Source organism: Scyliorhinus canicula, chromosome 11 (assembly GCF_902713615.1).
Source record: "Scyliorhinus canicula chromosome 11, sScyCan1.1, whole genome shotgun sequence".
NCBI classification, from domain to species: Eukaryota; Metazoa; Chordata; class Chondrichthyes; order Carcharhiniformes; family Scyliorhinidae; genus Scyliorhinus; species Scyliorhinus canicula.
This window is the reverse complement of record NC_052156.1, coordinates 7,600,884-7,624,639: the sequence shown is the minus strand read 5'-3', so window position 1 is coordinate 7,624,639 and position 23,756 is coordinate 7,600,884. Positions and strand designations below refer to the sequence as shown.

The following is a 23,756-nucleotide window of genomic DNA, read 5'->3' as shown; positions in this document are numbered from 1 at the left end:
AGAGGAAGAATTCAGAATGTCCAATTCACCTAACAAGCACCTCTTTTGGGACTTCTGGGAGGAAAACGAGCACCTGGAGGAAACCCATGCAGACAAGGGGAGAATGTGCAGACTCTGCACAGACAGTGACCCAAGCTGGGAATCAAACCTGGGACCCTGGTGCTGTGAAGCAACAGTGCTAACCACTGTGCTACCGTGCACTCTCCCATGTCTGCGTGTGTCACACCCCCACAACCCAAAGATGTGCAGGGTTAGCCCCTTAATTGGTAAAAATAATTGGGCATGTAAGTTTAAAAAAAAGGTTGCAACAGAATTTGAAGACGCCACGAAATTCCACAGAGCCATCCAGTGGCCAGAGTTTGCAAGTGCATCATAATAGTTGATACAGCAAAATTCAATAGGTAATGTTGACATAGCAATTTATACTGTAAAATGTTGACTCAAAAGAATAACTCAAAGGTTGCTGGGTGACTGTAGGAAGATGTGTTGAGAATTTTACTAATCCAGTTAACGGGTTAGGTTTTCCACATTCTCCTGCAGCTGTGATACATTGGTTGGAAAGCCTGCTCTGAATTCTCTCTAAGACACATCAATTTCTAGTTTTGCTCCTTTTAACACATTATTGTTTTTTTTTGCCACACCAGTTTGCTTGTATATTTTCCTAAGAGGCTAACTTGCTGCCATATGGTTCTATGGGCACTGGAGGCCTATGGCTCAACTGGTCAATGTCTGGAAGTTTTCAAAGACATAACTCAGTTCAGTCTTATTCAATGGGCTGGATTCTCCGTTATTGGGACTACATCCCCATGCAGATGTCAAAACTGTGGAGTTTCACGCCAGAAAAATTGGCGTGAAAGGGCCACATATCGGATCCGAGCCCTGCAGGGGGCTAACAGGGACCCGGAGTAAATCTAGCAGCTTTTGCTTCAGGTAAGGGCCCCCGTACTTCCGGGTCGGAGGCCGCGCGCGCTATTTTCCTGACCGGCTGGACCATGTTAGATCCACGCCATCGGGACTTTGGCCGGTCAGGGGCAGAGAATGGCGGAACAGGCCTCCAGCAATGGTCCCAGGTAGATCCTAGCCGGCACAGGTAGGCCGCTTTTCGGGGCCCGCAGAATCGGGGAACCGGAGCCAGTCCCGATTCCGTGTGGGAAAATGGATTCACCGCCCCCACGCAGCCACAATTTTGACGTCAGGGTGTGGAGAATCCAGCCCAACATCTTTAATTTGGGTAGGGTGCACTTTCCAAGGGCCGTGCAGACCCAATGGGCCGAATGGCCTCCTTCTGCACTGTAAATTCTATGATTCTATGAATTGTTCAATTTGTAGGTGAAGAAACTAACTGAAGTAAAATGGACCATTCAGCCAATGTTATCGGTGTGTCCTTGAGCATCTTCCATCGAAATGGGCGGCGAGTTTAGAACCATCCTGGATGCTGACTTTGAAGCACCCGAGCTGAGATAGGTTTGTATTGATCAAGCATAGTGTACGGCCGAACTCAGCTGGTGACATCCTCTGTTTCCTGCTGAATGTTGCTGTGTACTCCTCTTCCTTGTTAGAGAATGAAGTGTGCTTAAAGATGTAAATAGTGTTCATCTGCAACCTCCATCATCAAAGGCACTTCAGTTACAAGTAAAGACTTAAAAGATGAGTTTGCATCGCAGAGGAAATACATGACTGAAGCGAAAGGTGCTGGATGCACTTTTAATTTATTTTGAAAATTATACAGATGTGTAAGTACTTTGCATTGAAAATACTCCCCTTGGACCGCTCCCTTCCTCCATAATACATCAGCTGAGGCACTTCTGTTAAGTGGGAGTTAAAGCAAATATATTAATTACTCCCTCCCATATAAGGAACACCCCGTGGGACACTTCGTAAGTGTTATCGAGGGATAACAAACAACCTGCCCAAGTGCCAGACTATGTAATAGGGCCTAAGGGTTGTACAGCTGCTCAACAAGATGATGTTCTGTCCGTCTAACAGGCAGTCCCTCCAGACTCCACGTACATTGTATTCTAAATGAAAAGTTCCCGGACTTCATCAGCTGACAGCACCAGTAAATGTCAACAAAAGGTTGTATGGACACAAAAGAGCTTAAGCACATAATCGGTGGAGGCACGGGATCACCTGAACAAACCAGAACATTGAATTGAGTCAAGGAAAGGGGGGGGGGGGGGGGGGGGGGGGGGGAGGAGAAAAAAATAATCCATTTTGCCATTGCTCATCACCATCTTCATCTGGCAAGTTCATGTGAGTGGATTATTTTGAGCCAGGCTTTGACATCCACTTGTGGTATTAAACCCAGCACCATGATCGCATGTAACGATGGCCATTTGGGAGATGCCCTGAAGGGCTGTTTGTGTCCATGGAGCTTGTTCCAAGATGGTGAAGGAAACTGACAAGTATTACTCAGGGTGATTGCTTGCTGTGACAATGGGTTCAAACACCAACGGACATGACTTGAAGTTGGAAATGGAACCATTAGATAAAACAAAACCCTTGAGCACAACAGAGCTGTGGATTGGTTTGTTGGGAAGGCCAATGAAAGAGACTACATTATTGGCTCAAGGCACAATTAAATGTGCTTCCAGAGAAAGAATGGATGATTTAGGAAGGAGACAAATAGGTGGGTTGCTATTTGCGAAGAGGGGCAAATCTTTCAGGTTTAATGGCATTTTCTGTTTTTATAAGTGCTTATATTCTTATTTGAATCCTCATGGGTACCAGGGAATAGTCAAAGCCTGATTTGCACTCATAAACCACAAGCTGAGCTACTGATTTCAATCTCATTGTGACACGTACTGCATGATGTAAAACAGTGCTCCCCTCTTCCTGCACATGCAAATCACATAGGAACAGAGGTAATGGAAGAGAAGTTGGAAGGCAAAACTCCAGTTGACATCCTCCACAGCATCAACGGGGCCAAGGTAGATGGTTAGCAGTTTCAAATTCCTAGGGGTACACATCTCTAAAAATTTGTCCTGGTCCACCCACGTCACGCTACCACCAAGAAAGAACAGCGCCTATACTTCCTCAGGAAACTAAGGAAATTTGGCATGTCCGCATTTACTCTTACCAACTTTGACAGATGCACTATAGAAAAGCATCCTATCTGGCTGCATCACAACGTCATATGGCAATTGCTTGGCCCAAGACCGCAAGAAACTTCAGAGAATTGTGAACACAGCCCAGTCCATCATACAAACCTGCCTCCAATCCTTTGACTCCATCTACACCTCCTGCTGCCTGGGGAAAGCGGGCAGCATAATAAAAGACCCCTCCCACCCGGCTTACTCACTCTTCCAACTTCTCCCATCGGGCAGGAGATACAAAAGTCTGAGAACACGCACAAAGAGACTCAAAAACAGTTTCTTCCCCACTGTTACCAGACTCCTAAACGACCCTCTTATGGACTGACCTGATTAACGCTATACCCCTGTGTGCTTCACCCGATGCCGGTGCTTATGTAGTTACATTGTGTACCTTGTGTTGCCCTATTATGTATTTTCTTTTATTTCCTTTTCTTCCGATGTACTTAATAATCTGTTGAGCTGCTCGCAGAAAAGTACTTTTCACTGTGAGAATAAACAAAATCCAATCCAATCCAGGAAAGGCTAAACAGTAAACTGGGTGAATTATCCCAAGATATTTGCTGGAACATTCAAAGCTCTGGGGATTTGCAGCTACTCGCTTAAATTCTGCTCTTAAAGATTGATGTCATCTAAACCTCATAGTGTGTTATGGCCTTGTAGCACCGTTAACGCATAATTTATCACCTATGTTTTACACTCTTAGGATGTGCTGCTCTACAGCACGGTGTAACAAGCCTACCACAAGCTTTGCTTCTTCCCAACTCAGCTTCAACAGTACTGAAGCCTTGTGCTCCAGATCTAGTTGTGCCCGGGCCAGGCTGTTGCAATAAAGCTACAAAACTGGCACCTACCTGACAATGTGGCAACTTGTCTGGATAAGACCTGTCCATAAAAATTAATTCAAAACCAATGCAGTCAATAACCTCACCATTAATCTACTCTCAATCATCAGCAAAGTGAGGGAAGGGGTCATCAACAGCACTATCAAGCAGCATATATTCAGCAATAACCTGTTTACTAACGCTCAGTTTGGGTTCCACCAGGGCTACTCAGCTCCTGACCTCATTATAGCCCTGGTCCAAACATGGACAAAAGAGCTGAATTAAAGAGGGGAGGTGAGAGTGACTGCTCCTGACATCAAGGCTGTCTTTGCCCAAGTGGCATCAAGAAGCCCAAGCAAAACTGGAGTCAATGGGGATCAGGTGCAAACTCTTAATTGTTGGAGTCACAAAGCAAGATGGTTGTGGTGGTTGGAGGTCAATCATCTCAGTTCCAGGACATCACTGCAGACGTTCTTCAGGGTCAGCCCCAAAATCGTCAGTTGCTTCATCAATGACCTTCCCTCCAGCATAAGATCGGATGTGGAGATGTTCGCAAATTATTGCACAAAGTTCAGCACTTTGTGCCTCCTCAGGTACTGAAGCAATCCATGCCCATACCGAGCAAAACTTGGACAATATTCAGGTTAGGTCCGATACGTGGGAAATAACATTTGCGCCACACAAGTGTCAGGCACTGATATCTCCAACAAAAGAGAATCTAACCATCTCCCCTCGACCGTCAATGGTATCACCATAATTGAATCTTCCTTTATCAACATCCTGCGGATTACCATTACCCAGAAAGTGAACTGGACCAGCCACATCAATACTGTGGCTCCAGAACACGTCAGAGGCTTGGATTCTGTGGTAACTCACCTCCTGACTTCTCAAACCTTGTTCACCCACAAGACCACAAATCAGGAATGTAATGGAATACACCCCACTTGGCTAAGTGCTGCTCCAAAAACACTCAAGAATCTTGACACCATCAATGAAATGAAATGAAAATGAAAAACGCTTATTGTCACGAGTAGGCTTCAATGAAGTTACTGTGAAAAGCCCCTAGTCGCCACATTCCGGCGCCTGTTCGGGGAGGCTGGTACGGGAATTGAACCGTGCTGCTGGCCTGCCTTGGTCTGCTTTAAAACCCAGCGATTTAGCCCAGTGTGCTAAACCAACCCCATAACCATCAAGGACAAAACAGTCCGCTTGATTGGCACCCCATCCTCCACCTTAAACGTTCACTCCCTCCACCACTGGCACCCGTCTGTACCAGCTACAAGATGCACTGCAGCAACTCACTAAGGTTCCTTTGACAGAGCCTTCCAAATCCAGAACCGCTACCATCAAAGGACAAGGGCAGCAGATGCATGGGAACACCATGCTTTGCAAGTTCCTCCAAGTGACACGCCATCCTGATTTGGAAATATACCGCTGTTCCTTGACTGTTGCTCAGTCAAAATCCTGGAACTCCCTCCCTAACAGCACTGTGAGTGCCCCTGCACCACATGGACTGCAGCTGTTCAAGAAGGCAGCTCACCACTACTTTCTCAAGGGCAATGAGGGATGGGCAACAAGTGCTGACCTAGCCAGCGAAGCCCACATTCCATAAAAGAATAAATTAAGCGTGAGTTCCTTTAAAGTCCATATTGCAACTCTTATGTAGTTCATACCTCCGTTGCTGCCTACTCTTGTTATCAAGGTATTAGTTATGGCTTTGAATCAGAAGACTGTAGGTTCAAGTCTCTGAGACACAAGTCCATAGTCTAGGCTGACACTTCAATGCAGTAGAGAGTGCTGCACTGTCAGTAGTGCCTTTCTCAGGTGAAACCTAAACCGAGGCTCCATCTTCTCTCTCAGGTGGATGCTAAAGATCCTGTGATGCTAGTTCGAAGAAGAGCAAACCAGTTCTCCCAGATTCATGTCCAATATTAACCAATATAACTAAAATGGGTTATCTGGTTAATTATTGCTTCGCTATTTGCTTGTGGGACGCTCTCCACTGTGTCCAACTAAACTTGTGTTCCTTTCTGTGGAGGCAATTTTTGATCAATTGACTATCCAGCCACAAACAGCACATAAATTGGAAATTGGACTTCAAGTCTAGTTCAACTCGTGTAAGATCAAGAAGCTCCAATTCAGTAGTGGGTTGGGCAGAAGCCTAAAGAGAAAGTTACCAAATAGCAAGTTAAACCTGTGTTGATCAAGTTAACTTGGAAGTTGGTGAGGGTGTTGGAGAAGTTAGGGTGAGGAGGGGGACAAGCATGAAAAGAGACCCTCAAGTAATGTTTGACAGGGCAGCATGGTGGTGCAGTGGTTAGAACTGCTGCCTAAGGCGCTGAGGACCAAGGTTCAATCCCAGCCCTGGGTCACTGTCCATGTGGAATTTGTGCATTCTCCCCGTGTCTACGCGGGTTTCACCCCCACAACCCAAAGATGTGCAGGTTAGATGGATTGGCCATGCTAAATTGCCCCTTAATTGGGAAAAAAATAATTGGGTACTCTAAATTTTTTTTTTTAAAGTACTGCTCGACAGGAGATGGCTTAATTTACACTCATGGGTGACTATAGAGGGAGACTGCTAAGTGGGCGAGGAACGTGGATATAACACATTGCAGGCAGCAATGAATGCACAAAGTCTAGAAAGTACATTCCAGCAGTAGCCTAAAAATAACAGTGGTGTGCTAAAAGTTAATCTCCAAAATCTGAATACCTCCTAGGGTTTAAAAAAAAAATCTAAATATGGCTTTAATCCATCTCAGAATCTCTCACCGTTTCACAGCAGAGCTGCTGATGTGAAGTCAAGGGAATCAGACAGCAACTAAAAGCAAATTCCCATAGATCTTAATTAGAAACATACCCAGAAAGTGCCGACTGATGTCAATAATCAACTCACAGGTTTGCACTTAACCAGACTTTATCACTCTGCCTGTATTAGTTTTCAGAATTGCTTCATCCCAATAGTCTAACAAAATGCAGAATTTTATAAATTACACTGTCTCAGCAATGGTATAGTCACATATCTATGTCCTAAAATCCTTGAGTTGGTAAAACTATAATGCGCCCAATGCACTAGAAATCAATGGAAACAACACTGTAATATACACCTGCTGAGCTTGCTTAAAGAGAGAGTGATAGAGTTATTACAGCACAGGAGGAGGCCATTCATCCCTTTGAGCCCATGCTGGCTCTCTGCAGAGCAGTCCAATCAGTCCCATCCCCCCTTCCTATCCCCTTGTTTTATTCCAGATGCGGTGCTGTAATCTCTAATTCAAAACTATGGCCCGTAATTTGCAGCCAGCGGCAAAATTTTGGTGATTGCTGCTGACTTCAGAGAAAGGTGCATCGAGAGATCCCACTACCTCTGAGGCTGAGAACTCTACCTCTCTCGACATCCAGTTGATTGTAATGTTGTTTGACGGGGAATCCCATTGTTGAGCTGCAGTGATGTCATCAAACAGTCAAAGCAGCCAATCGTGTGAACAAAGATTTTCACAGACAGGAAATGAAAAGCACTAATAATCAAAACACTTTGTAACAATTTTACAGAGATTGGAATAAAGATTGGGTACTTACCGGGGTTAACCGAAATATCATAAAGAAAATCTAACTTTTAAAAGATTATTTAAGAAGTCTAATAGTCAGAAACTTTTTCCCAGGGTAGAGGGGTCAATTACTATGGGGCATAGGTTTAAGGTGCGAGGGACAAGGTTTAGAGGAGATGTACGAGGCAAGATTTTTTACACAGTGGGTAGTGGGTGCCTGGAACTCGCTGTCGGAGGAGGTGGTGGAAGCGATAGTTATGGTTAAAGGGCATCTTGACAAATACATGAATAGGATGGGAATAGAGGGATACGGACCCAGGAAGTGTGGAAGATTTTAGTTTAGACGGGCAGCATGATCGGCGCAGACTTGGAGGGTGAAGGGCCTGTTCCTGTGCTGTACTTTTCTTTGTTCTTTGTTAATAGTGGGGATATTTAACAACATTCAACATTTTTTTGCGGTGTCAGGTTGGATGTACAGCAATAGTTCGTACACAGACCACTGCTAAAATAGTTACACCTCATTGGACAATGCTTAACTGTTGATTGGTTTTCTAACAATGGTTTCAGAGAAGAAAACGGAGGGGGGGGGGGGGGGGGGGGGGGGGGGGGGGGGGGTTTCTCATCAGATGAATTGATTTTGTTGATGACTGGCTTTAGGAGTTGAAGGAGTTCACAGTACCGCCTCTTAATTTGTTAAACTGCGTTTGCTCTAAATGGTGAAGTTGCAGTGAGATTCAGAGGGGCAATGATGGCGACCCTGACAGCTCACTACCAAAAGCCCATCAAGTTCCAGGTCCATGCGACTTAGGGAAGGATGTCAAGGCCTTAGAGAGGTTGCAGAAAAGTTTCACAGGAATGATATCAGGGAAGTAGAACGTCAGTTAGGTGGACGATTTGGAGAAACAGAGATTGTTTTGCTTGGAGCAGAGAAAATTAAGGTGCTATTTGATAGACATATTCAAAAGTATGAAGGGTCTTGATAAGAGTCAATGAAGAATAAGCCCTGGTAACAATCCCTGGTAACAATCAAGCAAACCTCCTCTGTATCCTCTCCAAGGCAAGAATCGTGACCATCTTCAGGAAGGATGACAAGTCCAACTGCAGTAACCATAGAGGAATTTCTCTGTTGTCGGCCACATTGGCGATCATGAGAACAGGCTTCCTTAATCGCTTACTCCCTGTGGCTGAATAGCTTCTCCCAGAGTAGCAATGCAGATTCCACCCCTTGAGGGGTACAACAAACACAATGTTCACCGTGCGGCAACTACAAGAGAAATGGAGGAAACAGCACCACCACTTGTACATGGCCCTCTTTGACCTCACAAAGGCCTTCGACATTGTCTTTTTAAAAAAAGTTTTATTAGAGTTCATCATTTTATAAATTACAAATTAAATAAATCTATACAAACCAAATACAACTTACCGAAAACAGGCATTAAAAGCAACCCAACACAACCTCCCACCGCGCCCCTCTCCCCCACCTAACAACTGACGGTGATCAATTCCTCAAAATAAACTATAAAAGGTTGCCACCACAGGTAGACTCCAATTGACCAAAACCCTCACGCTATACTTGATCTGTCTGGGTACAAAAACAAGTCCCCCAACCATATAGAGGCATTGGGTGGAGATGCAGACCTCCACTCCAGCAGAACCTGCCTCTGGACAATCAATAAGGCAAAGGCAAGGACAAGGGGCTGGTTTAGCACAGTGGGCTTGTAATGCAGCACAAGACCAGCAGTGTGAGTTCAATTCCCATTCCAGCCTCCCCGAAAAGGTGCCGGAATGTGGCGACTGGGGGCTTTTCACGGTAACTTCATTGAAGCCTACTTGTGATAATAAACAATATTATTATTATCCGCCCCTGCACCGGACTGCAGCCCTGGCGAGTCTGACACCCCAAATATGACAACTAACGGACAGGGCTCCAGTTCAATGTTCAGAATCGCCGACGTGGTGCTAAGAAAGAGGACCCAAAAACTCACAAGCTTGGGACACGACCAGAACATGTGCACGTTGTTGGCTGGACCCCCGGAACAGCACTCGCACTTGTCATCCATCTCCGCAAATAAACGACTCATCGGAGACTTGGTCAGGTGCGCCCTGTACAATACCTTTAAGCTGGATCAAACCCAGCCTCGCGCATAAATACACGTAGTTCACTCTGCCAAGGGCCGGGCTCCACACCTCATCATCTATTATGGGCCCCAACCTCTACTCCCACCTAACCTAGACTCCTTCCACTGAATTCAATATTGTCAACGCGAAGGATTATGGAGCGTACGCCTCCGTGCCCCCAAAGGTCTGTCACCATCCTCTGCCTGCTCCATGATGATACGCAAGCCGTGATCCTGACTAATGGACCAATCGCAGTCCTAGTTCATGTTTGGACTGGAGTCATGTGATGAATGTAAGAAATTGGTATATATATTGTGTGTACATATAATCTGTTGCAGTAAATTTTTTAAAAATCCTGGTTTAACATCCAGGCAGGCAGTCTGTCTGCAACATGTGCGATTAAGATGTCGTAAAGTAAGATCATCATTCAATACAACCATTTATTTATTTACAAAGAGAGGCCTAATGAAACTTTGTTATGATTGCTGGAAATTCCCTGGAGAATAGACAATTTGAAACATTGTGTTTAGATTTAGGTAAGCAGGTCATGGGATCTGAGTGGGATAAAGATAATATAATTAATGGGAGGAGCGAGGTCTGTCTGTAATTTTGCAGTTTGATATGGATTTGGCAGGCTGCTAGGAATTTTTAAGTTGAGCAACAGCTTTTGCCAAATGCTGTCCGGTTGAGCAGTAGTCTGACAAAGACAGAAGGATCTGCAGGCTGTTTCGTGAAAGTGTCTCTGTCTCTCTTGCCAAGCAGTCTTTCCAATAAATGCCTATGTAAGTAATCCTGTGTTTGTTAAGTTATATTATTTGTAGGTCGCTTTTACCTGTAATGGGCTTTGCTTAATTGAAGATAAAGAAGGGATAAGTTAGTAGTAAAAAGGAGATCCTTTTATTTTAAGAACTGTTTATCTGTTGATTGAGAAACTATTTTTGTGATGATAATGTGTTTAATCCTGTGTTAAGAATGAAGTTTGTTTTAATATAAAAGATACCTATTGGTCAGTGGAATTACTTCAGAGGCGAAGCATCCTTTCCTCACAGTTTAAATATATTTTTCAAGTTTTTGGGCTTCTTGTCCAGATCCTAACAAAAGTTGGAATCAGAACAATCAAGCAAAGCTGTTTCATCGCATGGATGCTCTTCTAGATCTTCCTTGTAGCAATGCTCCATTTCACCCTCAGCAAACTCCACGCTGGAGTGGAGCTAAATTACAGAACAAATGGGAATCTGTTCAACCTCCACTGCCTGCAGGCCAGATCCAAGGTTATCGCATCCTCTGTCATTGAACTACCATATGCAGATGATGCTCTGCACAGTTGGAGGTTGAACTCCAAGCCATCGTCAACAGGTTCACCAAGGCATACAAGAGCGTGGTCCTTACACTGAACATCTGTTAGTCAAAGGTCCTCTATCAAACTGCCCCTGCCACACAGCACTGACCCATGGTTATCATAATCCATGACGGGACCTTGGACAACATGGTCCTCTTTCCATACCTTGGGAGCCTACTGTCAACATGGCAAGAAATCAGCAACGAGGTTCAACACCACCTTCAGTGTGCCAGTACAGTCTTTTGTCGCCAGAGGAATAGAGTGTATACCAAGCTCGTGGTCTACAGAGCAGTAATGATGCCCACCCTGCTATGTAGCTCAGACATGGATTATGTACAGGTAATGCTGGTGCACCACCAGCACTCCTCCGCAAGATTCTGTCAATCCATTGGCAGGGTAATCACACCAACCTCGGTGTTCTCACCCAGGCCAGCATTTCCAGCATCGAAGCATTGACCATGCTCCATCAGCTCCACTGGGTGGGCCACATGGTCTGCATGCCTGCCACAAGACTCCTGAAACAGGAGCTTCAACACGGTAAGCGAGCCCCCGGAAGGCAGACAAAACACTTCAAGTACATCCTCAAAGCCTTCCTTTCATAGAATTTACAGTGCAGAAGGAGGCCATTCAGCCTATTGAGTCTGCACCGGCCCTTGGAAAGAGCACCCTACTTCAGCCCCACACCTCCACCCTATCCCCGTAACCCAATTACCCCAACACAGCTCCAGGGCCCCAGGTTTGATTCCCGGCTTGGGCCACTACTGTATCTGTGCGGAGTCTGCACGTTCTCCCCGTGTCTGCGTGGGTTTTCTTCGGGTGCTCCGGTTTCCTCCCACAGTCCAAAGGCGTGCAGGTTAGGTGGATTGGCCATGATACATTGCCCTTAGTGTCCAAAAAGGTTAGGAGGGGTTATTGGGTTAGGGGGATAGGGTGGAAGTGAGGGCTTAAGTGGGTCGGTGCAGACTTGATGGGCCAAATGGCCTCCTCCTGCACTGTATGTTCTATGTTTTGGATCTGGGGCGGAATTCTCCGACCCCGCAGGGTCGGAGAATCGCCCGGGGCCGGAGTAAATCCCGCCCCCGCCACCCGTGAATCGCACTGCGCCGATCGGCGTGCCCCCCGCGGCGATTCTCCGGCCCGCGATGGACCGAAGTCCCGCCGCTGACAGGCCTCTCCCACCAACGTGGTTTCAACCACCTCTGGTGGCGGCGGGATTGTCGGCATGAGCGGGCCCCCGAGGTCCTGGGGGGGGCGCGGGGCAATCGGACCCCAGGGGGTGCCCCCACGGTGGCCTGGCCCGCGATCGGGGCCCACCAATCGGCGGGTGGGCCAATGCCGTGGGGGCACTCTTTTTCTTCCGCCGCCGCCACGGCCTCCACCATGGAGGAGGCAGAAAAGAGACCCCCCCTACCGGCATGCGGCGGTGGTGACGTCAGCGGCCGCTGATGCACCGGCGCATGCGCGAACCGGCGAAGGTCTTTCGGACAGCCCCGACACCGGTTTTGGCGGCAGTCGGCGTGGCGCCAACCACTCCGGCGTGGGCCTAGCTCCTAACCGTGCGGAGAATTCTGCACCTTTCGGGAGGCCCGACGCCGGAGTGGTTGGCGCCATTCCGCTACGCCGGGACCCCCCGCCCACCGGATAGGGGAGAATCCCGGCCCAGGTTCTTGAAAATGAGGTAGGCTAAGTAGATCAAGTGTCAATGGGGCAAAATTTAGTGATCTTTGTATTATAAAGTTTAGGATGATTGTAGAAAAGGGCAATGGACAATCCAAAGTAAGAATAATTAATTGGTGGAGAGCCGATTTCAATGGGGGCAAGAACAGAGCTGGGCTGGATAGACTGGAACAAAAGGTTGGTGGGGAAAACTGTAACCGAACAACGGGCTACCTTCAAAAATGAAATGGTTTGGGTACAGTCATGGTTTATTCCTCAAAAGGCAAAGGCAGGGCCAGCAAATCCATAGCTCCCTGGATCATAAACGCAAAGGCAGGGCCAGCAAATCCATAGCTCCCTGGATCATAAAGGAGATAGAAATAAAGAAATTGAAGAATAGATGTGCTTATGACAGGTGTCAGGCAGAAATAACAGTTGAAAACAAAACAAATACAGAAGGTTCCGAAGAGAGGTGAGAAAAAGTATATTGGAGAAGGGAAGAGGCGTTATGAGAAAAGACTGGCAGCCAACATAAAGGGGAATCCAAAAGTCTTTCATAGGTACATAAACAGTAAAAGGATAGTAAAAGGAGGGGTCTGGCCGATTCGGGACCTAAAAGGGAATTTAGAATTGGAAGCAGGGGGCATGGCTGAGATATTAAATTAATACTTTGCATCCACCTTTACTAAGGAGGCAGAACTGTCACTAGAAGGGGTCAAAACTGAGAAGGAGGAAATGTTGGAAAGACTGTCGGCACTTGAAAATTGACAAGGCACCGGGACTAGATTAGATGCATTCAAGGATATTGAAGGAAGTGAGAGTAGAAATTGCAGGGACCCTGGCCATAGTCTTTCAGTCTTCCCAAGACTCGGGAGGTGCCAGAGAACTGGAGGATTGCAGACGTCACGCCCTTATTCAAAAAAGGTTGTGAGGACAGACCCAGCAATTACAGACCAGTTAGCTTAACATCAATCATGGGCAAACTTCTAGAAGCAATTATTCACCGTAGAATTGTTCGTCACATGGAAAAGTTTTGGGTTAATTAGGAAGAGTCAGCATGGATATCTAAAGAGGAAATTGTGTTTAAATAACTTGCTGGAATTTTTTTGAAGAGGGAGAGGTAACAGAAAGGGTCGATGAGGGTAAAGCTGTTGGTGTGGTGTACATGGACTTTCAGAAGGCATTTGACACAGTGCCACACAGCAGACTTGTGACAAACGTTATAGTTCATGGAATAAAAGGGATAGTGGGAACATGGATACGAAACTGGCTGAGTAATAGGAAAAAGAAAGCAATGGTCAGTGGATATTTTTGGGGCTGGAGGGATGTTTGCAGTGGAGTTTCCCAGGGGTTGGTATTGGGATCCTTGTTTTTCCTGATAAACATTATTGATCCTGATCTTGGTGTGCCGGAGACAATTTCAAAGTTTGCAGATGATACAAAAAACTTTAAAGCATTGAAAACTGTGAGGATAATAATAATAATCTTTATTAGTGTCACAAGTAGGCTTACATTAACACTACAATGAAGTTACTGTGAAAATCCCCTACCCGCCACACTCCGGCGCCTGTTCAGGTACACAGAGGGAGAATTCAGAATGTCCAATTCACCTAACAAGCATGTCTTTCGGGACTTGTGGGAGGAAATCGGAACACCCGGAGGAAACCCACGCAGACACAGGGAGAATGTGCAGACTCCACACAGACAGTGACCCAAGCCAGGAATCGAACCCGGGTCCCTGGCTATGAAGCAACAATGCTAACCACTGTGCCACCCACGAAGGGCAGTGAACAACTTCAAAGGGCATAGGCAGGTTGGTGGAGTGGGCAGTTAAGTGGCAGTTCAATGCGGAGAAGTGTGACGTGGTAGGAAGAATATGGACAAACAATATAAAATAAAGGGTACAGTTCTTAAATGGATGCAGGAGGAGAGGGACCTGGCTGTTGAGATGCCTAGATCATTGAAGGTAGCAGGACAGGTGGAGAGAGCATATCGTATCCTTGGTTATATTAATACGGACACAAAAGCAAAGAGATTGTGCTGTACTTATACAAGACACTAGTTAGACCTCAGCTGGAATATTGTGTACAGTTCTGGGCACCAAACTATAGGAAAGATATAAATGCATCAGGTTTGACAAGAATGGTTCCAGGAATGAGTAACTTCAGTTATGAGTATAGATTGGAGAGATTAGGATTGTTCTCCTGGGACGGAAAGCAAAGCGGGGATTTGATAGAGGTGTTCAAAATCATGAAGGGGCTGGACGGAGTACATAGGGAGAAACTATTCCCCTCGTAAAAAGATCGAGAACAAGAGGGCACAGATTTAAAGTGTTTTGCAAAAAAGCAAATGCGATCTGTGAAAAATTTTTTTCAAATGGTGAGTGGTTTGGATCTGGAATGTGCTGCCTGGAAGTGTGGTGGAGGCAGGTTCAATCAAAGCTTTTCAAGAGGGCATTAGAGATTAACTTTGTCATAGATGTTTACAGCATGGGAACAGGCCCTTCGGCCCAACATGTCCATGTCACCCAGTTTCTATCACTAAGCTAGTCACACTTACTTGCATTTGGCCCATATCCCTCTATACCCACCCTGACCATGTAACTGTCTAACTGATTTTTAAAGGACAAAATTGTACCCGCCTCTACCACTGCCTCTGGCAGCCCGTTCCAGTTGCTCACCACCCTTGTGTGAAGATATTTCCCCTCTGGTCTCTTTTGTATCTCCCCCCTCTCATCTTAAACCTATGCCCTCTCGTTCTAGACTCCTCTACCTTTGGCAAAATATGTCGACTATCTACCTTATCTATGCACCTCATTACTTTATAGACCTCTATAAGATCACCCTTAAGCCTCCTACGCTCCAAGGAAAAAGCCCCAGCCTCTCCTTATAACTCAGACCATCAAGTCCTGGTAGCATCCTCGTAAATCTCTTCTGCACTCTTTCTAGTTTAACAATATCCTTCCTATAATAGGGTGACCAGATCTGAACACAACATTCCATGTGTGGTCTCACCAATGTCCTGTACAACTTCAACATGATGTCCCAACTCCTGTATTCAATATTCTGACCAATAAAACCTAGCATGCTGAATGCCTTCTTCACCACCCTGTTTACCTGTGACTCCACCGTCAAGGAACTCTGAACCTGTACTCCTATATCTCTTTGTTCTGTAACTCTCCCCAACTCCCTACCATTAGGTACCATTAGCTACCAGTGGGCAGCACGGTAGCACAGTGGTTAGCACAATTGCTTCACAGCTCTAAGGTCCCAGGTTCTATTCCCAGCTGGGTCACTGTCTGCACGGAGTCTGCACGTCCTCCCCGTGTGTGCGTGGGTTTCCTCCGGGTGCTCCGGTTTCCTCCCACAGTCCAAAGATGTGCGGGTTAGGTGGATTGGCCATGCTAAATTACCCTTAGTGTCCAAAATTGCCCTTAGTGTTGGTTGAGTGCATTACTGGGTTATGGGGATAGGGTGGTGTGGGCTTGGGTAGGGTGCTCTTTCCAAGAGCCGGTGTAGACTTGATGGGCCAAATGGCCTCCTTCTGCACTGTAAATTCTATGATTAACTCAGTCGGTCCTGCCCTACCCCGATTTGATCTACCAAAAAATGCATCACCTCACATTTTCCAAATTAAACTCCATCTACCATTCATTGGCCCACTGGCCCAGTTGGTTAGATCTTGTTGCAATCTTATATAAAGTTTTTCACTATCCACTATGCCACCTATCTTGAGGTCATCTGTAAACTTATTAACCATGCCTCCATATACATACACACACATATATATATAGAAAATATATAATATAAAAATAAAAAACACCCAGCACCGATCCATGAGGTACACTGCTGGTCACAGGCCTCCAGTTTGAAAAACAACCCTCCACAACCACCCTTTGGCTTCTATCTGAATAGATAGCAATAGGTACAATTCACCCAAAAAATAAAGTGTTGCCTCTGGTGGTAAATGCAGTGCGAGCCCCACTGGGTGGTTTGGCATGATCCCGATCGCAATCCACCCCACTTAGTGTTACTTCTGGTGGTAAATGCAGTGCAAGCCCCACTGGGTGTGTTGGCATGATCCCGATCGCAATCCACCCCACTTAGTGTTGCCTCTGGTGGTAAATGCAGTGCAAGCCCCACTGGGTGTGTTGGCATGATCCCGATCGCAATCCACCCCACTTGTCATTTTTTTGGATGGGGGCATGTTTTGCACTCGCATTGATAGGGGCGGGGCCTAAAGACGGCAGCAGGACTGGCCCTCAGAGATCGGGACGGCATTTTTAAAGGGTGCCCTGATCTCAAAGTAAAGTGATACGCGCCCATCTACCCCCAAGGACATTGCGGCCCCCCTGCAAATAAGGTGAACACCCCCAACCCTTCAGCACAGAGGGGCAACCTCCCCCCTCACCGCTTAACGTTCGGGTCACTCCCCCCCCATCCAATATCACGCAGGCATCAGGGTGACCTGACGCCCCCATCCTCGCCAGCATCAGCTCTCTCCCCCCCCCCCCCCCCCCCCCCCCCCCAAGTGAGCGTTCTACTGTGGGGTCAGTGCCAGAGCACTGTCCAGCCATGCCCCTGACCACTCAGGGGCTACAAAGGTATCTGAATCCCCCCAGCTTGGTTATCATGTCAAGCTAGAGAATTGAACAGTGGCTGTGAGAAGGTTCCTATTGAGGAACCCTTGCACCTTAGTGTCTCAGTTGTGCTAGCTGCTTCTAAGGTGGAAAGCTACCTCCAGTGCAGACACGCTGTTTTACTATAAGAGGTTGGAAAGGACCCACAATGAAAAAATGCAGTCAGACAAGAGCACCTGCTCTTTCTAGGAAGCACTTCAGACTTGGAAAAAAAACCACTGTGAAAAAAATGGGGTCAGACAGAGCACCTGCTCAAAAGAGGAAGCACTTCACAGTTAATGGACCGTGAAGTGCTATATAAACAAACACAGCGGAAATCCTCCTTTGAAAGAGCCTACAGCTGTCAATCAAGAGGCTTGTAAAAGTTAATGGACCATGAAATGGAATGTAAACAATGAAGTTCAAAACTTTTTAGCACATCAGCAAGCCCAGAGGTGTGTACAAGTTAACGATGCATGAAATGGAATGTGAACAAAGCACCTCAAATCTGTTCAAGGCAACAGAGAGAAGACTTTCACATTCAACATCACATTTCATTGAGGGTTAGAGTTCAAAGCTTTTCAAAGCAATAGAGAGAAAACTAGCCACGCAGCCTTCAACCAGGGCAAGACCCCCAACTGAATCCTTCCAGCTTAGCCCAAGCCCCTCCAAACCCCAACTCTCTCGTAAATTCCCCTTCTGTACCCTGGCTGCTTTGCCCATAGCACCTTGGAGTTAAGTATATAGATGGCACTCACCTCCTCGCTCCTCCTCCTTGACGCCTGGTCCCCGCTTTAAGGTCCTGTAATGATTTGTGTCTGGGTGATTTACCGCTTGGGTGGTTGTATACTGGGAGTCCACTGCCTTAATCTCGCTAATGAGATTAAAATGAATCATAGAATTTACAGTGGAGAAAGAGGCCATACGGCCCATCGAGTTTACACCGGTCCATGGAAAGAGCATCCCACCCAAGTCCACACCTCCACTCTATCCCTGTAACCCAGCAACCCCACCTAACATTTTGGACACTAAGGGGCAATTTAGCATGGCCAATCCACCTAACCTGCACATCTTTGGACTGTGGGAGGAAACCGGAGCACCCGGAGGAAATCCACACAGACACGGGGAGAAAGTGCAAACTCCAGACAGACAGTCGTCCGCGGCTGGAATTCTACCTGGGTCCCTGGAGCTGTGAGACAGCAGTGCTAACCACTGTGCCACAAATGAGATCTGATCGGGTTCTCCCCTTTCTGAGCCAGATCCTGATTACACCAGTTGGAGTGGAAACAGATTATCTGGTCATTTACCTCATTATGTGTAGGAGGTTACTGTGCGCAAATTAGTTGTCATGTTTCCTACATTAAAGCATTGGCTATTCTTTCAAAGCAAAATGCTTTGGGTCATTTTGTGAGGCCATGAAAGATGGAGGGAAGATGTTACCAATGATGGGTGTGTCCAGAACCAGGGGTCACAGTCTGAGGATTCAGGGTAAACCATTTCGGACAGAGATAAGGAGACATTTCTTCACACAAAGAGTGGTGAGCCTCAGGAATTCATTACCACAGGAAGTAGTTGATGCTAAAACTTTGAATATATTCAAGTGCTTGATAGCACTTGAGGAGAATGGGATCAAAGGCTATGGGGAGAAAGCAGGATTAGGCTAGTGAGTTGGATGATCAGCTATGATCATAATGAATGGCAGAGCAGGCTCGATGGGCCGAAAGGCCTCCTCCGATCTTCTATGTATCTATGTTGTCTGAATAGTTCTTCCTTTTGTGACTGGCGAAACTCAGGATTTTCAGTTCAAGTCGTATCAAAGTAAAATGTCTGAACGTCACCTGGCAAAGCAGTGTGTTCACAATGATGAGCCCAGCGTTCTTGAGCCCAAACGTATGACAAGGTTTGATTGAAAAATATTGAACAAAATCACACGCATCTCAGGAGTGACCCCCCCATGTAGTGCACTTCCCCTTTTTAGATTTGGTACACTGGTGTGGCAAAACCGAAACACTGTAAACATCTGGGACTGGTTTACGCCTTCTGACACCACCAGCTATTTACTTTGTTGCACTAGGAGGCTAATCTGATAACACACTGACTGACCGACATTATCACAGATCTACAATATCACTGGAGATTTGATCATTTAGCTAAAGTGCTCTGCAGAGAGCCAGCCCAAATGGCCTACTTTTGTGCTGCAACCAATCGAGGAATTTAGCGTTTATACTTAGCAGAGTATGTGAACCATGCACTTGAGTTCTGCTACTTTAAAAGTGCCCATGAATGTCAAAAGAGGTTACCTGCGCCTCCCTGATGCAGCGACGATATTCCTTGGCAAAGGTAGAGCACTTCAAAGTCAGTTGCGGATTTTCTTGGTAACAATTAAGGATCTGGGACTGCAGATTTGCACAGAGAGGCTCATAGTTTCTCATCCTGCCAAGCAAGGATATAAAAAAGTTAAAGTCTCTGCACATTTTAAAAATGAACATATTTTCAATGCATATTAGAAAACGCTTTAAAGGGATTTGTTCCAGTAAGGGAGGATATTAAATTCCGCAGCCAGTGCAGGGCCTCCAACCTGCTGTGCCATGAAGCAATAAGACGTGGGCTTTCAACCCTGATCCACCAGGCAAACAAGCTCTCAGTCCATTAGGATTACGCAGTCCTCCCACAGAACAGGGGAAATGAATCAAGTCACCGCTGCAGGCCGTCGCCGTGCGCATGCCCATGGACCCGGCCATTTATATCGCGGGAGCTGGGAGTTTTACGCGGTGCAGCTGCTCGCCCGGCACTGGTCGCAGGATCGGTGAGGGGGCGCCGTCAATTTTTTTCACGTAAAACACCACAGATCCTCCGCACCTAGGCTCAGAAAAGGTGAATCCAGCCCAGCAGCTCCCGTCATGGCCCAGTCGGTCAAGTCAATATCTGATTGATCCATTCAAAGAACGTGCATTTATACATCTCCTTTCACGGCCTCAGGACATCCCAAACTTCTTTACAACCAATGAAATACTCTTAAAATGTAAGAATGTAACAGTCAAAGTGTGCACAGCAAGATCCCACTAACATCAGTTAAATAAATGAGCAGATCGTCTCTTCGAGCTGTGAATTGAGGGGTAAACATTGGCCAGGTCACTGGGAGAAATCCTCTGCTCTCCTTCAAAATAGTGCCCTGTGTTCACTTATTAACTTCCGAGAGGGCAGGAGGGGCCTCGGCTGAACATTTCAGTCAAAAAGGTGACAACATCCTATCGCTACTCCATTGAAGTGTATGCTTCTCTGGGCTACAGACTGAACCCACAGCCTCCTGTTTGAGAGGTAAGAGTGCCACCGGCTGAGCCACAAGTGACACACGGCCAGGCCAAACAGATTTTAGTTTTAATTCTGGATCAGTTCTGAAGGTGGTGTAGCAGGTTGGCTGTTGGAGATTTGAAGGATAAACCGCTAAATTACAAAGGGTTCTGGAGTGGTGAATTGGTTAAGAAAACACAATTTCCCCCGCAGTGAGTTTGTAATTGGAGGGCATCAAATTAGGATAACCACCAAAAGGAGAAAGGGAGAGATGGGGAGGATCTATTTGATGAAGTCGGCAAAATATGTAAGAGCTTTTAGTAGTGAAATGGATATTATTTAAGTGGTGATAGATTGGGAAATGTCGACATACAAAGGAAACTGGCTGTTCTTGCACACCAGTCACTGGAAGCAAGCATGTAGGTACAGCACGCAGTTTGTGAAATATTGGCCTTCATGGCAAGAGGACTTGAGTACAGGAGCAGGGATGTCTTACTGCAGCTGGACAGGACCTTGTTGAGACCACACCTGGAGTATTGTGGGCAGTTTTGGTCTCCTTATCTAAGGAAGGATATACTTGCCGTAGAAGGAGTGCAGCGGAGGTTCACCAGACTGATTCTTGGGATGGGGGAGAGATAGGGTCGTCTGGGCCTGCATTCAGTGGAATTTACAGGAGGGGATCTAATTGAAATGTATAAAATTCTGACAGGGCTGGGCAGACTGGATGCAGGGATATTACTTCCTCTGGCGAGGGAGTCTAGAACAAGGGGTCACCATCTCAGGATATGGGGTAGCACGGTAGCACAGTGGGTAGCACTGTCGCTTCACAGCTCCAGGGTCCCAGGTTCGATTCCCAGCTTGGGCCACTGTCTGTGGAGTTTGCACGTTCTCCCCGTGTCTGCGTGGGTTTCCTCCAGGTGCTCCGGTTTCCTCCCACAAGATGTGCTGTTAGGTGAATTGGACATTCTGAATTCTCCCTCTGTGTAGCCGAACAGGCACCGGAATGTGGCGACTAGGGGCTTTTCACAGTAACTTCATTGCAGTGTTAATGTAAGCCTACTTGTGACACTAATTTTTTTTAAAAATTTAGATTAGCCAATTATTTTTTCCAATTAAGGGGCAATTTAGCGTGGCCAATCCACCTACTCTGCACATTTTTGGGTTGTGGGGGCGAAACCCACGCAGACACGGGGAGAACGTGCAAACTCCACACGGACAGTGACCCAGAGCTGGGATCGAACCTGGGACCTCAGCGCCGTGAGGCGGTTGTGCTAACCACTAGGCCACCGTGCTGCCCTCTTGTGACACTAATAAAGATTATTATAAAGATTATTATTATTATTTAAGCCTGAGGTTAAGAGAAAACCTCTCACTCAGAGGGTTGTGAACCTGCGGAATTCTAAACCACTTAGGCTGTGGAGGCCAAGTCCCTGAATATATTTAAGAAGGAAATATATAGGGCGAGATTCTCCCAAAACGGGAGAAATCGTAAAGCTGCCGTAAAACCCGGGCGGGTTTTACGGCAGCGCGCCCCTTCCCGACGGGGGACCGATTCTGGTCCCCGGTCGGGGCTAGCAGCCCGACGCCGTAGGCTCCGGCAAGACGGGCTTAACGAAAATCGTTAAGCCCGCTTACCGGAGTTAGCGCCGGCTGACACGTCATATGACGTCAGCCGCGCATGCGCAGTTTGGAAGACTCCAACCCGCGCATGCGCGGGTGACGTCATCGCGTTTTTGCGCGAAACCCGCGCATGCGCGGGCCGGGTTGCCCCTCAGCCGCCCCGCGAATGGATACTGCGGGGCGGCGGAAGGACAAGTAGTGCGCGGGCATCGGGCCCGCTGCCCGCGATCGGTGCCCACCAATCGCGGGCCCATGGCACCCTTGGCACGGCCGTGCCAATCGGTGCCATGGTTATTAATAGCGAGTTTGTGACGCCGTTTTTACGAACGGCAAGACCAGGTGTGTTTGCCGTTCGTTAAAACGGCGGAAAGGGCTGGGACTTCGGCCCATCTAACAGCTGAGAATCGCTGCCGGCCGTAAAAAAACGGCGGCAGCGATTCGGGTCGGGACTTCGGCGGGGGGGGTGGGAGAATAGCGGGAGGGCGGCAAAAATGTCGGGAAGGCCCTCCCGCTATTCTCCCACCCGTCGTGGGGGGCGGAGAATTTCGCCCTAAAGGTGTCAAGGGATGTGCGCTTGAGTATAATGTGGAGATAGAGGAACAGCCATGATCACATTGGCTCAAAAGGTTGAATGGCCTACTCCTACTCGTATTCTCTTTCTTTCTATGTTTACAGGGAACTGGATTAGGTCAATAGCTCTTTCATAGAGTCCGGACAGCAACAACGAGCAGAAAAGCCTCCTTCATTGAATTCTACAATTCTTGATTTCTCATTCCTGACTTTTTGCTGCACGTTTTGTGAGAACGAGACTTGGTTCAGCCCACAGGGTCACACAAGCTGTCTAGGCTCAGAGAGGTGACGTGGATATCACCGGCGGAACTGTAACAGCAACAATCTGTCCCATCAGAGAGTGGAGATGATTGGAGGGGAGAAGAGGCAAAGGGTAGGAAGAATTCAGACCAGAAATGCCAATGTTCATTCACTGCAAGAATTAACTCATTTTGGTTCAAAGAAGGAACCTATTTTGAATAAAGGCAGCTTGTTTTTATTCACACAAGTGTTCAATCGGAACCGACATTAACATCCCACTACCATGGCTAAAATCTATAAACACAGGTGAGCAACAAGTTGTCTGTTGAACCCCATTAGAGTTTCAGAATGAAGCGTGTCCGATGCCTGATGATCTGTAATGTTGCTGGACTAGCAATGACCATCAGTTATTAACAAATACATCGTATACAAGATTGTCACCACTCATTCAGAGCCTATAGCATAGATTGATCGATCACACATTTTGTCCCACGTTCTCTTTTTTATGATGCTTTCTCACCATCTTCAGTTTCACTGCAAAAACACTTTTCTCTTGTACGAGGGCAGCTATGCAATATACCACCTAGGTTTCTGCCACAGGACTTAGTTGGGCTGCCTCGCCAGATTGCCACCTGAGTGCCTTCCCTGTGGGGATCACAATTTCCTTCACTCACCTTCTCATCTTTCCCTGCAGCTGAGTGCTACGGAGAAATTGCCAGATTGGGAACAGCTGGCTGAAGCCAACACTTTGGGCTGGATTTTAGGCTCTCCCGTTGGCAGGTTGGAAGGCTCGCGGACATCCTGCAGGTGGCCTTCGAGCTGCCCCATACGGGTATGACATTT

At 46.9% G+C, this 23,756-nt stretch overlaps 1 protein-coding gene across 2 annotated transcripts in view; it reads right to left on the bottom strand.

Annotated features, from left to right (window-relative positions):
- LOC119973745 (MICOS complex subunit mic25-like) overlaps nucleotides 1–23,756 on the bottom strand; it is a 486,022-nt gene that overhangs the window by 119,038 nt on the left and 343,228 nt on the right. For both annotated transcript variants that reach the window (XM_038812162.1, XM_038812163.1), the window contains one exon: nucleotides 19,493–19,625. In XM_038812162.1, coding sequence (XP_038668090.1) covers nucleotides 19,493–19,625 — 133 coding nt within the window. The remainder of the gene's footprint in view (nucleotides 1–19,492; nucleotides 19,626–23,756) is intronic.